We start from the raw sequence: 15,046 nt of genomic DNA on the forward strand, positions 1-15,046 counted from the left end.
TCAAGCCCTAACTTTCGAGCTGGTCGGCTTTTTTGTTATAGCTGGAGAGTCATTGTTAGCGCGTGACAATTACCTGGCACTTCTGGCCAGTCTACATTTATTGCGTGACTGACCAGTGAATTGTGCACTATAGGTAACGTAGTAGGGGTCTGAGAAACCAGCCTTGGACGAGGCCTCTTGTTACGCCAGCGCAGTGCAGCTTGGCGCGGAGCTCGCGCGTGCGGACACGTCCCAGGGCAACGAGGACTGCTGCGACTAGCAGCCGCCGGACAGGGTAGGAGAGCGCGGAGGACCGCCCCGCCCTCACCCGCGCCCAGACCGGCGCATCTCTATGGTCGGCGCCGGAAGTACCTCGCCATTGGGCGAGCGAGCGAGTCGGAAGCGGAAGCCCCGGGAATGGAGCGGGCCGCGGTGCTGGGGCTCTTGCTCCTGCTGGGGGCCCGCGGCGGCTCCGGGCAGGCGGCGTTGGAGCCGCCCCAGGACAGCCTGCGGGAGGAGCTGCTGCTCAGCCCGCTGCCGTCCGGAGACCTCGCCGCTACCTTCCAGTTCCAGACCCGCTGGGACTCGGAGCTGCAGCGGGAGGGAGGTGGGCAGAGCCTGGAGCGGGGGGCGGGGCCTGGCTTAGGAAGGGTGAATGGAAGGGGCGGGGCCTGGCCGAGGAAGGTGAGTGGAAGGGGCGGGGCCTGCTGGCTTAGCTGTGCCCACAGGTGTGCAACCTTGGCCCTCCCCAGTCTCTCACTACAGGCTCTTCCCCAAGGCCCTGGGGCAGCTCATCTCCAAGTACTCTGTGCGCGAGCTGCACCTGTCCCTCACCCAAGGTTTCTGGCGCACGCGGACCTGGGGACAGCCTCACCTGCAGGCCCCGGCTGGAGCTGAGCTATGGGTCTGGTTCCAGGACTCGGTCACCGAGTAAGTCTCTCCTAGCCTGGGTCCTCTCTCCCAGTTGAGTGGGGGTGCAGCTATCACACCTCAGACAGCAGCCCGCACAAACGGACTCGGTCTGGCTTTGAACCAGGTGGCTCGGGTGCTGCTTGCAGCGTAGCAGTGGACGCGCAGGCTCACTGCATGGGAATCTAGAAGCACAGAAAAGCAGGGCTGGAAGGGACCTCGGGTGGTTGTCTAACCCAGCCACTGCTCCAGGCAGGAGCACCTTGCCTAGACCGCCCTAAGCAAGGGTTTGTTCCACCTGCTCTTAAGAACCAGCCTCCCCCCAGCTACAGGCGCAAGTGGCCAAAGCATCCAAAATACACTTTAATTTGCCAAAGGTAAAGCGGGGGCACAAGGACACCATTAAGGTCCTGCCAATACAAGGAGAGGAAGTGGTTTGTTAAAATACACTCGAGATCCAAGGAACCTGACTGTGCTCCCTGCTACCGGGGCCTTGCCTTTGCTCAATAGCTGCCTGATGATAGTTCTAGTTGCAATACCTGTGCATATCTTGACATTTTTCTCCTTGCAATGGTCTGTTCATTTTCCAAGCACCTGATGTGAAACTTCACTTCCCACAGACCCTTTACATCTGGGGAAGAGGGCCAGTGGTGTAATCTGTGGCTTTCTTGTTCAGTGTTGACAAGTCCTGGAAAGAGCTCAGCAACATGCTCTCGGGGATATTCTGTGCCTCCCTGAACTTCATTGACTCCACCAACACAGTCACTCCAACAGCATCATTCAAACCTCTGGGCCTAGCCAATGGTGAGGCAGACTTGTGCTTATGCAGGGGTGGCGGCGGCTTTACCCTGTGTGGGGAGCTCCAGGCATTGCTTGCTTTGCTATGGGTGGCATAGAGCAAGGTCCTGGGAGGAGTGAGGATGCTGACAACCAAAACACTGTTCTGGCAAGTGAACTTAGAATGGCTGAGATCTAGTAGACAGGAACAGCAAGGGCATCAGTGATGCTAGTTTTGCCTCAATTCATCTCTGGAAAGACCACTTCTAGGGGGAGGTCTGCCTGTGCTGAGAACAAGGTCAGTTAGTTCCAGCTGTGGCAGTGACAAGCATGCAGGGAGCTACATTACTGTCAGAATGGGACTGAAGCCCCAAACTTTTTTCAGGTTCCTGGGCAGCTGGAAGCTATTTCCAGTCCCCACTAACTAGGGCTAGATTTGAACCAGTGAACTCAAGGTACTCTCCTTAGCATAAGATATTGTGCAAGAAGCCCTGTCATACAGGACCCATTTCCTTCTGCACAAGGATTACAGACAGTTGCAACTGAAGACAGGAGACTTCCTTGTTTATTCAATGTGGAGAGGACTATCTTGCAGAGGGGCACTTAGCTGGTCCTCAGGATCCATGCTGAAAGTGATCTCATCCCTTCAAGGAATTCTAGATCTTTCCTAAGCATGATCAGCCAGATGACAGAGTAGCTCTACTTTAGCACACGTGATCATACTAGCCCCAGGCTGCTTAACCTCCACTTCCCATCTCAGTCACAGATCACCACCTCCTGAGATATGCTGTCCTGCCCCGTGAGGTCGTCTGCACCGAGAACCTCACTCCTTGGAAGAAGCTGCTGCCATGCAGCTCAAAGGTGAGGGCACAGCCCAGGCTTTGTGCTACCTGACCAAGTCATCGCCAGGAGCTTGGGCCTAAGTTCTTAAACAGCAAATGGTACCAGATGCCTGTAGTATCCACTGGTGTCATGCTTCTATTGCAGTAGGAGCAGGGGGACAGGAAATTTGGCGCTTTGAAGCCCTCAGTAGGTCCTTTCAAGCCTTTCGGACACATTCCCCAGCCCCTTTGCAGATTGCTGCTTGATATTTAATAGCATTTTCTCCTTTACGTTCTGCAGGCTGGTCTTGCTGTGTTGCTGAAGGCTGAACGCTTGTTCCATAGCAGCTACCACTCACAGGCAGTGCATATCCGCCCCATCTGCAGGGTGAGTCTGGGCCTGAATTTGATCTACCCGCAACTTTCTTATGTGCCTCCAAGAATGCAGTTAGGAGGCATCTTGCAGTAGCTGAATAAGATCTCAGTGCTTTTGGAATGAAGCATATAGCTCAAATATTGGGGTTGTTTCCAAATATAGAGCTCTAGTAGTGTTCAGAGCAGTTTCCAGGAGAAAATGGAGGAAGCCTCATTTCTTGCGATACTAGAACCTGTGCCAGACAAAGCCCTGGAAGATGCATTCTAGGGAACCACTCTATCTTGTTCCCTGGGGAATGGGCTAGATGGGATTCTCTCCATCTCCAGCCTTTGTGTTGCCATGCTCCACTCCATAATTAGTCCCCTTGGGACTCTAAAATGTGTCTCATGGCCCGTCACAATGCATCTTGCCCTTTGGGAAAGTAAGTTTGTATTGAATAATCTTTTGTATATCCTGTCATCTTCTCCAGGATGTTTCATGCCTCAGCATTTCCTGGGAGCTCCGACAAACTCTCACTGTGGTCTTCGACACCTTCTCCAGTGGCCAAGGAAAGAAAGGTAACCAGTAATCTGCAGCATATGGTAGGAGGAGGAGCTACCTTCAGTCTCATTCTGGCTGACTTGTGTGTCTGTCTTTCCCAGACTGGTCCCTTTTTAAGATGTTTTCACGTACTGTCACTGAAGCTTGTCCTCTGGCCTCTGAGAGCAAAATCTATGTGGACATCTCCAGCAAGGATCAGGTAACATTTGTTCACATCTTATCCCATGTAGCTGAAAGAGCCTCCTGCAAAAAGGAACTGTGATTGCCCATTGGTTGTCTGCCATCCCTAGATGAGATTAGAGCCAAAGCCCTGGCATGCCACCAACCAGGTTGTCTGTAGTAATAGGATCCTTGGTGAAAGGATTCTGGTGGCCACTTGGCAGAAGTGTCTAGAAGCAAGGATCCTTCAACAGTGTCAGCAGAGACACGGAGCCTGGCATGCTCGTGCCAGTCCCCTCCTTGGATGGACTGATGATGGCAGGTGTTGCTTTCTCTTCCATCCACACTCTGCTTGCATTCTCAGGGGAACGAGCTGCTGGAGGTGACCCCAGCTCCACTGTCTATGCATGAAGCAGTTGTCCTAGGAGACAGGAGAACCTATGCAGTCTATGACTTACTGAGCCCAGCACTCTTCAACACATCTCGCAGCCTCAATGTGCAGCTGAAATGGAAACGGCCCCAAGACAGTGGTGGGTAACCGCCGGTGCATTCTGCTTGTGGACTCCAGTCTGCCACATGCCAGCCTGGGGTGGATGGAGTTCCCCAGCAGCAGGAATGAGGGTACGCGAGGGTCTTGCAAAGGAAGCGGAGTGTGTTCTTGTTGGGAAAGAAAAGTCTGACTATGCACCTGACCCTCTCCCACCCCACTCTGTAGAAATTCCCCCTCTTCTGCTTCAGGTTAGGGTGGGAGACATCAGCGGTCATGTAAGTGGGAAGTGTCTGTCCCCTGAGCTCTGTGCTGAGTGGTAGGAGGGCACTTGGGTTCAGAGTTACAGCTAGGTTCTGGACTTTGGCTGCTGTTTCCCATTTACAGCTGATCTCTCAACACCGGTGCTCCATGCTCAACGCTATGTGAGTGGATATGGCCTGCAGACTGGAGAAATCAGCACCCTGATCTATAACACTCATCCCTACCGTGCCTTCCCTGTGATACTACTGGAGACAGTGCCCTGGTACCTGAGACTGTACATTCACACTCTGACCATCATCACCAAGGGGAAGGAGAACAAGCCAAGTAAGGACACCCTCCCTGGGGCACATTATCCTGGCTCCCCTGGCATTAGGATCATATTCCAGAAACAGTTCAGTCCTTATCCAGGTTGCTGGGAAATCAGTGGGAGAGTGCCTAGTACACGAGTGCTTGGGAAAAGTTAATAACAGAAAAATTACCTCTGCTTCAGGACATAAAGCCTGAGCTCAGGATAGTCTGTTCTACACGGGCTCTTATACTGTGGTGAGAAACTAGGTTGAGAGTGTGTTTCATTAGTGCATTAAGTATCACAACAGCTAACCATCAGCATTGCTTTGCTTTCTCATCCTCTTCCCCAGGGGACAAGTGTGTCCAGTAGAAGGTCTTTGTTTTGGGATATTTTGCTATGTCTAGACAGCAACATGTAAAATAAGTGGGGACAAAAGATGTGCTCCTTGCAGCTCCAGCTGTCAAGAGCTGCACTGTTATTTCAGTAAGCCCTGTCTGAAGTACCTAGCCAGTTCAGTGATTTGCCTTTTAAGTTTAACTTGAGGTGGAAGCTTGTATTATTTGGATAGATTTGCTCTCTGGGCCATTTTGTGTGGCTGGGGAGGATGGATGCAACAGTAGCATGCGAGTGGTAAGCTGTACAGTAGAAGAATCCCAGGATCCCGTGCTTCTGTATTAGGTTACATCCACTACCAGCCAGCTCAGGACCGAAGGCGGCCCCATCTTCTGGAGATGCTGATCCAGCTCCCAGCAAACTCTGCCACCAAGATCACCATCCAATTCGAGAGAGCCTTACTGAAATGGACAGAGTACACACCTGACCCTAACCACGGGTTTTACGTGAGGTAACCACCTGTCCCAGCTTTGGGGTAGCTTATGGAGCATACTTCTGTAGGGCTTGCCTGTTCAGTGTCCATTACAGCACTCAGCATCTGGTTTCTGGGGATGCAATCTGTGTGTGCTGTGTTTTCTAGCAGGATTGAAGCTAATACATCCTTTGTCTCCTTAGTCCATCTGTCCTGAGTGCCCTGGTGCCAAGTATCGTTGCAGCAAAAGCTGTAGATGTTGAGGAGAGTCCTCTCTTCACCTCACTGTGAGTGTGTCTTCTCTCTGGGCTTCAAGGGAGAGGAAGGGAAGGAGAGATCACTTGTTTGGGGCTGGGGTTCCTAGATAGTCACTGAGCTCTTCTTGCATCTGGTAGAAGCAACTTGCAGGCAGAAGCTGAGTCACCAAAGTTGGCTCTTAGGAGTCTCTGTTGAGAACAGCTGCCCCCGCCAGCAGTATTGAGGGAAAGTCCAGTTCCCTTATATAAGCTTGTTCTCCTACAAGGAATCCAGAGCATCCCCCATGTACTAGCAGAGTCTGGAGTGGCTCCTCTCTGCAAGCCCTCTCCCTCATCTGGTTCAGTCTTGTGCCCAAATGAGTGGTTCTTTCTGCATACACTTCACCTGACATGTCGACCTCTCCTGAGGGAATGGAGGTTCTTGACAGGTTTTCATAGATTCCCAGGCATCCATTTCTAATGCTGGCTGGAAAGAGAAGCTCAACTTCTGTGTGGGGGACAGGCATACTCAGAAGCATTAGTAGGCAGTCCGTCTTCACCAGTGCTAGGAAGGGTCTTGCTAGAACGTTGTGCTTGGACTGACACCCCATGTTGCCTTCATCTCCAGATTTCCTTCTTCTGATGGCTCAAGCTACTTTGTGCGTCTCTACACAGAGCCGCTTCTTGTGAACTTGCCAACACCTGACTTCAGCATGCCATATAATGTCATCTGCCTCACCTGCACCGTGGTGGCCGTGTGCTATGGCTCCTTCTACAACCTGCTGACCAGAACCTTTCACGTGGAAGAGCCTAGCAGGGGGGGCCTGGCCAAGAGACTGGCTAACATCATCCGCAAAATGAGGGGGGTTCCTCCCCTCTGAGAGGGCCAAGACAGCCAGTGCTGTGGGTATTGCCACTGACCCCCATGTACAAGTGCCAGGGCCTAAGGGGAGGCTGATGGGGTAGGACACTTGCTACCTCAGGAATCTGGGTTTTGTCCCTAGACACCAAACAGTCACTTTTTGTTAAGGAGGCTGGTGGGAATTGTCCCAAAGCCCAGATCCAAGGGATCAAGGAAGAGGTATAAATCTTCTGGGGAGGGGTAAATTATTATGTTCTGAAAAGGAGGTGCTAGAAATAAAATCCCTGGCTTTGTATAGCTGTGCTGTTTCTTTCTTTAACTAATTACAACTTCCTTCACTCTCCTGCAACTCTAGCAATGGTCATTCCCACTCTTTTCTGCTCCCATGGGCCAGCTGTGAAGGTGAATTAAGAACCTTCTTCACTTTGCAGGCATAGAGACATCTCATTGCATTGGTAAATCTGCTACCCCAGCAACCACTACTAATTAATTGCTTACACTTTTTGGCATGGACACCACAGACTTAGCTCAAAAGCAGAGGTTTGCTGGAGTTGGACAATTAGACAACTCATAAAGCTCAGCTGGGAAGGAAACACTGAGATTCAAGGAGAGGAGGAAAGATGGATAATAGATTGCTGTAGCAGGGCACAGCAGAACACTCACCCATCTTCTCTAGTATGCCAGTCTGCAGGAGATCAGAACAAAGTCTTGCCTCTAGTAGTATACAATCCCTGAGGGTTCAGTAGAAACTATAAATTCTTTGTGTTTGCCTGGACCATGTTGGTCACATCAGGATCTTCTTGTTTGGCCCTTGTATTGGTCCATTTACATTCTGACACAACTGAAGTACAAGCATCCAGCACTGGTAAATTAGGATAGGAAAAGATTGTCACTTCTTTAGTGCCTCCAGGCAAGGACCTGTTTCATCAGACAAAATATTCATCCCAGGAGGAATCTCCTGGACACAAGGGCAGAAACCCCCAATTCCCACAGCCACATTCTCCCCCTTACCTGAGACATCCTCCAAACTAATCAGATAGCTAACAAGCCCAGCCAGGCATAAAAAACCCCCCAAAGGAAATGCATCAGTCCACCCCACTATTATATTTCCTATAAAAAACACACAAAAACAAGCAAATACACCAATACGCTTGCCTCAGTTCCTTGAAGAAGTAGCAGACTAGAGGTCCTTTGAAGCAATGTCAAATTGGAAGGCAGATGCCACCATCAATCGGGAAGTCTCCCCCCTCACTACAACCATATGCATCAACAACTACCCACCATAAGGGGGCCCCAAAACACTAAAATAGAGCCCTTGAGGTTTAGACAGTAAATCTAGGGCCAAGTACAAACATGCATTTCTAGGACTGGAAAATTTCTACTAGAAATGATTCTGGGAGAGGCAAAAATTTCCACTCCTAGAAATGATTCTGGGAGAGGCGAGGTGGGCCAAAGGGAAGCAGGCAGAAGAGGTCTCAGGAAAGCAGAGAAGCCTTTTCCCAGGCTCCAGTCCTGGTTTCAAGGGGTGTGAAGCCAGGACTGCTTCCTACCCAAACACTTGGTTCCTATCAGGAGAGCAGCATCTTGTTTTTATTTCCCAGTCAGAAACAAGGCTTCTGCAACAAGAATAGTTACTGCCCTGATCTCATGTAGCCAGACTATCCCACACATTTTAATATGTTCAAAATATTTAGGCTATTGTATACCCTTAAGTTTCATAAAACATTAAAATATCTGAACCTTATACACATCACATTTCTTAATCATAGAATTACAGCATGTTCACTCATTGATTACAGAACCTGAAACCTTAATGCATCTGCTTTTTTCTTCTTTTTAATAAGGTACAATGCTATCTAACTGGAAACATCTTTTGTCATTTTCCCTATACAACACTGGGATATGTAACACGGCATGCCTGTACCCATGCTCATCCACTAGTAGAGTAGTAGCCATTAGACAGAATTATCATTGAATAATTCAGGTGTATCCAATAAAAATGAGCAAGTATCACATCTAGTATGCTTTCTTCAGCTATTTCTTAATCCCATAAAACAAAAGCAAGATTTTTCAGGCTAAATCTTCCTTTATAAACTTAAGCAGCTTTATTGCTCTTTTTTACCTTTTGTATTTGTTCTGTCATTTTGCTTGGGATAGATGTTCAGTTTATTTAACTTAACAGAATGTGTCTTTTTTTATTCCTAGTTAAGTGCTTTTCTCCATTAAACTGGAATTTCCCTTGATTTTTCCATACATAAATTCCATTAGACAGAAAGTTTATTTTGTCATTCCTTACTAAAACTTGAAATGTATGTCATCCAGAATTGCTGGCATGAGTATAATTATACTTTCAAAAGTATCCCTTACCTATTCCTTAAGCATAACACTTTACAGAAATATTTTACAGCCCTTAGAGCTACATTCAAGTACCTAAATCCGTCTTAAGGATCTTTGGTAGTGTTAAAGTGATGTAGTTGTGATGGTCCAGGAAATTATGCAAGAGGCTAGGCTACATAAAAAGCCATGGACCACCACACTTGTATCCACAAAGCCAGCAATCATCCCAAGAATACCAATAATCTACAGTCAGGCCCTCAGATACCACCACATCTGCACTGAGGAGAACATTAATGATGCCTACCTGCCTAGTCTAAAATCTTCCTTTATGCAACAAGGACACTCCAGTAGAGAAATAGATTGAACATTTAAAAGAGCCATCCAAATACCCCACAATACAAAATACCTGCTACAATACAGAATACAAAATACCTGCTACAACACAAAAATTAATCCTCCTGTGGCTGCACAACCCCTGGAGGGCACTTCCCATCCCACAGTGGAACCAATCAGAAGAATCATCAAACTAGTATAGCCCATATTTGAAACTGCTTTGTACCATGGAGGTAATAAGACGCATTCAAAATACCACATATTGCAGCATAGGGTAGAAATATGTAAGGAGTCATGGTTAGAGCTGGCTTGGGCACAAGAAGCAGTCTAGCAGAGGTACCATGGAGCTCTGTCTGGGTTGTTTTATTTCACTTTCGATCAGGACAAATTAACTCGGCAGAAAGCTCCACACTACCAGACTGCTGCTAGCAAAGCTAGCTTACGTGTGCTATGGAGATGTAGGGGTTGTAGCCGTGTTGGTCTAAGGCAGTGGTCCCAACCTTGGGTCACAACCCAAATGAGGGTTGCAGGGGCAATGCCAGCAGTGCCGCATGCCGGGAGCTCCCCTACCGCCAGGCCACTGCCGCACTCCACTCCCAGCAGCGGGTCACAGCCAGAAAAGGTTGGGAACCACTGGTCTAAGGACATCCAGGAAGAGCATGCACCAACTGCAGATGCTTCCTCAGCACCACGAAGGGTTTTTACACCCAAAAGCTTGCTAAGAACACTTTTTTGTATCTATTTAAGTTGGTCAAAAAGAAGATGTCAGATTCACCCAAAGAACCTTGGCTGCCTGTGGAGATGTACTGTAGAGCTTTTAAGTGTAGAGTGAGCTTTCTTACTTACAGAGACCCTGGAAAGACATCGCATGTAGCCAAAGGATTCACTGGCTGAGATGGAGCAGAAATCCCTTTTCTTCAGTCTGACACTCCTGTCATTCATTTCTTCAATAGCAAAAGCTTGAAGTTCACTCCTAACAAGTGCATTTTGAAAAAGGTTTCAAATCACACGCTGAGCAGCCTTTAGGCAAAAATAATAGCACTTAATCATTTGGAGAAACAGCCTCATTACATGACAAGCAGGTTTTTAAATCAAATGTTGACTGTGCCGTAGCCACATTACTGGGGCAGCTAGCTATTAAACATGATGCGCCTATTAAAAAAAAAAATACTGGATTACAAGCAAATTTTTTTTGGAAAAAATATTGCACCAACTATCCCAACGATTATCTAACAGTAAAGCAATGATTTTCAAGCTGGCATCCTGGGGTGCACTGGGATCCTTTCAAGGTTGTTGCTAGCATAATGTTAGCACCGTTCACAAGAGAAACCCAGAGATTTCAAATAGGTATTCATGGTGTAAAAAGCTTTCTGATCTGCTGTACTCTTTGCAGCAACAAAACTGTTCTATCATTTTTCTGTACTCAAAAAAACTAATGCAAACTGAGAGCTGGTGTTGTCCAAGGGGCCCCTGGATAGGGCGGCCATCACAGAGAACAGTCCGGTTGTCCTCTGTCCTCTATGGATACGAAACCAGATGCCTTTATGTCCTCTATTTTACTCTTGAAGAGAATTTTTTTTCCAATTTTTCTCTTGAAGAGAAAACTAGAGGACATAAAGGTGCTGGGTAACGTATCCATAGAGGACAGAGGAGCAGAAAACCGGAACGTCCTCTATGACGGCCACCCTACGCCTAACCGAGCAGGGGGCCTTTGGGGCCCTGGGCCAGAGTCCTTTAGGGGCCCCTTACATTGAAGAAAGAACAAAGTTATTAACAAGCTGAAGGAAAAAAGAGGTTTTTTTAACACTGAGCGATATTCTAGGTTCGCGGCATCATCTGTGTTGTGCCATCCACCACGCAAATTCCTCACAGGGCACGAGGTGATGGCCAGAGCGGGGCCCCGGGCAGTCCCTTGGCTTGCTCCATCCGAAGGCTGTACGCTTGGGTGACCGGTGCCTCCTAATCCTGCTGTGGGTCTCCAAGGGGGGGAAGGGGGTGTCACTTCTCTCAGGGGGTCACGGCCAATCTCAGGGGTGCACGTGCACCCGCATGTCCCCCCTATTCACACCTCGCCAATGGCCTCAGGTGTGAGGTGGGTGAGAACCACGGCAGCAAAGACCCGCAAGAAATGGAGGTTGCTTCAAGCACAGCCCTGAGCTGTCCGCAGATCTGAGCCGAACAGCCTGTGGGTGAAGGAAAGGTGAAGATGAAGCAGCGACTGCAGACTTCCACCCCGCCTCAGCACCTTCCGCTCCAGGCCAGGGGCGCTCTGATTGGCTGCACCGCCTTCCGCGCCCAGCTACGCGGCACTCTAATTGGCTACAGCGCCTTCCGCGCCCAGCCCACGCGGCACTTTGATTGGCCTCACAACCTTCCGCGCCTCGGGGTTCTGATTGGTTGCGATGGGCCCGAGGCAGCTACTTAGCGGCGATTGGCGGGTCTTTCTGAGGTAGCGTGAGCACTGATTGGCAGGTGGGGGTGGTCTTTACCTGCCGATTGGTCGACGCCTCCTGCTGTGTGCGGCCTTGCCCGTCGCGCTGACCTTGCGGGTCGCAGCCGCAGCCATGGTGTCGTACTGGCGACAGGCCGGGATCAGGTAGCGGGGCAGGGCAGGGGAGGGCGGGGAGAGGCCGCGGCGCGGGGGCCTGACGCCGGCCGGTGGCTTCGTTGCAGCTACATCCGGTTCTCGCAGATCTGCGCCCGCGCCCTGCGGGCCGCCATGAAGCCGCAGTTCCGGGACGAGGCGGAGCGGGCGGCGGCCGCCAACGTGAAGATCGTGAAGCCGAAGAAGGAGTGAGGTGAGTGCGGGCCGCGGGCGCTGCCCCAGGGGGTGCGGGGGAGCGCGGGCGCGCAGCTGTGGCAGGAGGGGGATGGGATTTAGGGGTGGGCAGGGAGGCCCCTCAACTGCCGCTAAAGGAAGGTCGAGCAGCAGAAGCAGGAGGTTTGGGGGACGAAGAGGCCGGGTTTGGTTTGGAAATACGGCTGATAAACGCGAGCGACCTGTCCCTTGCATCGGGAGAAACTTTTATTTGCATGCTTTGCATTTTTATTATTACTTCCCGTAGGAACTGACCTGCGGTGACGACCGCACGGACGAAACGTGACGCGGAGTCGAGCTCGTCGATCCGCAGGAGCGCTGTGTAACTTTTCTTTTTTTTTGAGCTCGCTGTAAAGTCTGCCTGTCCGTGTAAAAGATCATGCCAATAAAATGATGTGTCGATATAATCGTTATGATTTATTTGGGGAAAGTTGAGGGTCCTTCTTCTCTCCCCCCCGCCTTGCTTCCCCTTTCTTTTTCTGTACTAGAAGTATTTTATTTTAAAGAGAAAACAAGATTTGGACACGTTTCCCTTGCTCTGCGCGGCATGTGCGTTCCTGGAAAACAGCGCGTAGCTCGAACTCGCACCGAGGGAGCCCGCTTTACAATGCAGCAAACGGGGATATGTTTCCAGGCCTCGACTACTGATTCCCCTGCCCCCCTTCTGCATCTTGCAGGGCAATTCTGGTACTTGCCAACAGCAGCACAGGGCACTGTCGTAATGGGGATGGCAGCTACAGAAATGCGTGTCGCAGACAGCAAGCGAGGAGCGCAGATCCACACAGGCGACTATTTTGGTGTGCGTCACTCCCACAATGCACCGCACCAAGCAGCCGACTGCAGGCTTTCACCGCACCAATCGCATAAGGGCGAATTTACTTCGCGTATAATGGATTTTTTTTGTATAAAAAAGGGTCATCGCGTAAGAGTGAATTTGCACGTACCAAACCTGCATAAAGCAAAGGAAACCTGTACCCATGGTAGCTTTTGGTGGGAGGGGGTCTGTTTGTCTGCTTTTTGCTTTTTCTACCACTCCTGAAAGGAGAAATTTCTGGTAGGCTTTGTGCTTTCTGGCCCAGTAAGTTTGGATTCACAAGGACAACCCTGGCACCGCTGACTAATGCTCAGGGCATTTGCTTAGTGGAAGGGTGTCCTGTGTTCAGACCAACTATGGTTTTGCAGAATATAATAGTCCAGGCATAACTGGCCTGTGGGAAGGAATGTGCTGCCACAAAACTTGCACATGGTCAACTTGAACTGTATCTATCTAAAAGCTTTTAACTTAATAGTGCAAGAAGCACTGTCTTGCTGGTTGGAATACTAATCGTATTTCCAATCCTGAGGCATTGGTAAACCTGACTTCCCAATCTTTGTAGGCTAACTTACTGAGTTGGGGTGAGGTAGCTTTTACATTGCGGTGTTTTTGGGGTTGTTCAAGGAGGCTTGGGAGGAAGTTCATTAGTAATAAGAGTTTGTGTTTCTGGGCTTGGTATTAATAGGCTGCCTTTCTTTAGAGACAAGGATTTCTTAGAGTGATATCTTTAACCAACTAACTTCATAGGTGAGATTACAGTTAGAGAAGTTTTCAAACGCAAGACATTGGAAGGTAAATGGCAGGTATCAGTTTCCTTAAGTTTGTAGACTTCTTTTTTTTTTTTTTTTTTACTGTAAGCAGCAGGTCTTCAGGTCTCTTGAAGAAAAATGTCTTGCATTTGAAAGCTTGTCTAGCTACCGCAACTATGAGGTTGATCCCACAAAAGTTATTGCTCTAAGAAATCTTGGCCTCATGCATAATTCCAGGACCACTCTGGCTACATCACTTCTTTCTCTAGAGCAGGGAGGCCCAGCTTCTGGCACATAAGCCAAATGTGGCCCAGGGGGCTCAGGAAATTTTAGAGTAGGGGAGCAGGAGCAGTTAATATTGCTATCCTTCCCCACTGTTAAGTTCCCAAGCTGCTATCTGTGGGTTGAAGCTGGGCCACTACCCTCCCCCCCCCCCCCAAACACAGCCAGGTCTGGGCTGGGCCATGCTCCCTCCTACACAGCTGGTTCAGGGTCAATGCACACCCCTTTCTCCCCCACCCCCTTGGGGCTAGGCCATGCCCCCTTCAGTGGGGCTGAGCCATGCCCCTTCCCATTGAGGAGCTAAATCATGCTCCTTTCCTCTTCCCCCACCCCAGCAGGGCTGGACTGAACCCCTTTCTCCAGCACAGCTGGAGCTGCCTCCAACCAAACTGCACACAGCCAGATGGGGCTCCACTAGGCCCGTCCCAGGCATGGGATTGAGTCCTCTGACCCATACAGAGACTAGATGCTGCCCATCTGGCCCACTGCACGGAAAAGTTGAGCACCACTGCTCTGAGATTTGTTCAGCTCGAAACCAGAACACGACCAGCCAGAGCCATGCTCCAGCTGCCAGCTGGGCTTCAAGCGGCAGTATCACCACTGCTGCAGTCCCAGAGGGACCCCCAGGTAAGGCTGCTGGGGCCAGCCTAGTGCTGGACCCAGCCTCCCTTACCCCACCCAGGGTAGCCTGCCATGTGCTATATTGCATGTGGCACTGGCGTTCTCCAGGGACAACTAGCAGCAGCATGAGGTGTCCTGCTGCTAGTTGTCCCTGGGGAACCAAACATCTACATTTATGTGGACATGGCCTGTGTGACCTTAATAGCGCAGTAATTAAACATTCAGTACTGTGTTCATGGCATTGATATATGAGCCGAACAACAGGAGGGACTATATGTCCCGTAAGTTTGTGTCAGAGTCATCTTCTGTGGCTCAACTACAGTGCTCGTAAATTAAGTGCTAGAAACAGCGGTGTGGAGGGATAGGTACTAGCACAGACCAAAAGATCTCTCCACAACTTGAGTGTGACTTTCCTATCGATTGTGGCGAGCATGATTGGCAAATGTGATGACGGCTTTATTCAAGTGAAGAAGATACTAAGCACTCAAGAGTTTCTGAGTTCATTGTGATTATACCTAGTGCCAAATAGTGGTAGGAAAGTATAAATAGCAATGGGCTTGTATGTGCTAAACAGAACATTCAGCTTTC

The 15,046-nt window shown here is 49.7% G+C and overlaps 2 protein-coding genes across 2 annotated transcripts; both read left to right on the top strand.

Moving 5' to 3' along the window:
• The first annotated feature begins 376 nt into the window (after positions 1 to 376).
• On the top strand, positions 377 to 6,799 carry PIGT (phosphatidylinositol glycan anchor biosynthesis class T). Its single transcript, XM_014609603.3, has 12 exons — positions 377 to 586; positions 732 to 909; positions 1,565 to 1,692; positions 2,426 to 2,526; positions 2,788 to 2,874; positions 3,332 to 3,419; positions 3,504 to 3,601; positions 3,926 to 4,091; positions 4,436 to 4,636; positions 5,280 to 5,445; positions 5,610 to 5,693; positions 6,271 to 6,799. Exons 1-12 carry the CDS (start codon positions 397 to 399, stop codon positions 6,521 to 6,523), a joined length of 1,740 nt encoding a protein of 579 aa, XP_014465089.1. The 5' UTR covers positions 377 to 396; the 3' UTR covers positions 6,524 to 6,799.
• A 4,841-nt stretch (positions 6,800 to 11,640) lies between these two features.
• Positions 11,641 to 12,399, top strand: ATP5F1E (ATP synthase F1 subunit epsilon). The gene is made up of 3 exons (XM_006271748.4): positions 11,641 to 11,770; positions 11,848 to 11,972; positions 12,240 to 12,399. The coding sequence occupies exons 1-2, from the start codon at positions 11,739 to 11,741 to the stop codon at positions 11,969 to 11,971; spliced, it is 156 nt and encodes a 51-aa protein (XP_006271810.1). The 5' UTR covers positions 11,641 to 11,738; the 3' UTR covers position 11,972; positions 12,240 to 12,399.
• Positions 12,400 to 15,046: the final 2,647 nt, after the last annotated feature.

This window comes from Alligator mississippiensis, chromosome 9, assembly GCF_030867095.1.
Source record: "Alligator mississippiensis isolate rAllMis1 chromosome 9, rAllMis1, whole genome shotgun sequence".
In the NCBI taxonomy this organism is placed as follows: domain Eukaryota; kingdom Metazoa; phylum Chordata; order Crocodylia; family Alligatoridae; genus Alligator; species Alligator mississippiensis.

Bases quoted from the DNA above. Each gene is read 5' to 3' on its own strand.
- PIGT (XM_014609603.3), top strand. From the start codon at position 397: ATGGAGCGGGCCGCGGTGCTGGGGCTCTTGCTCCTGCTGGGGGCCCGC. The intron at 2,527-2,787 runs GTGAGGGCACAG...TACGTTCTGCAG, and splicing joins TGCTGCCATGCAGCTCAAAG to GCTGGTCTTGCTGTGTTGCT. The intron at 2,875-3,331 runs GTGAGTCTGGGC...CATCTTCTCCAG, and splicing joins ATATCCGCCCCATCTGCAGG to GATGTTTCATGCCTCAGCAT.
- ATP5F1E (XM_006271748.4), top strand. From the start codon at position 11,739: ATGGTGTCGTACTGGCGACAGGCCGGGATCAG. The intron at 11,771-11,847 runs GTAGCGGGGCAG...GCTTCGTTGCAG, and splicing joins TGGCGACAGGCCGGGATCAG to CTACATCCGGTTCTCGCAGA.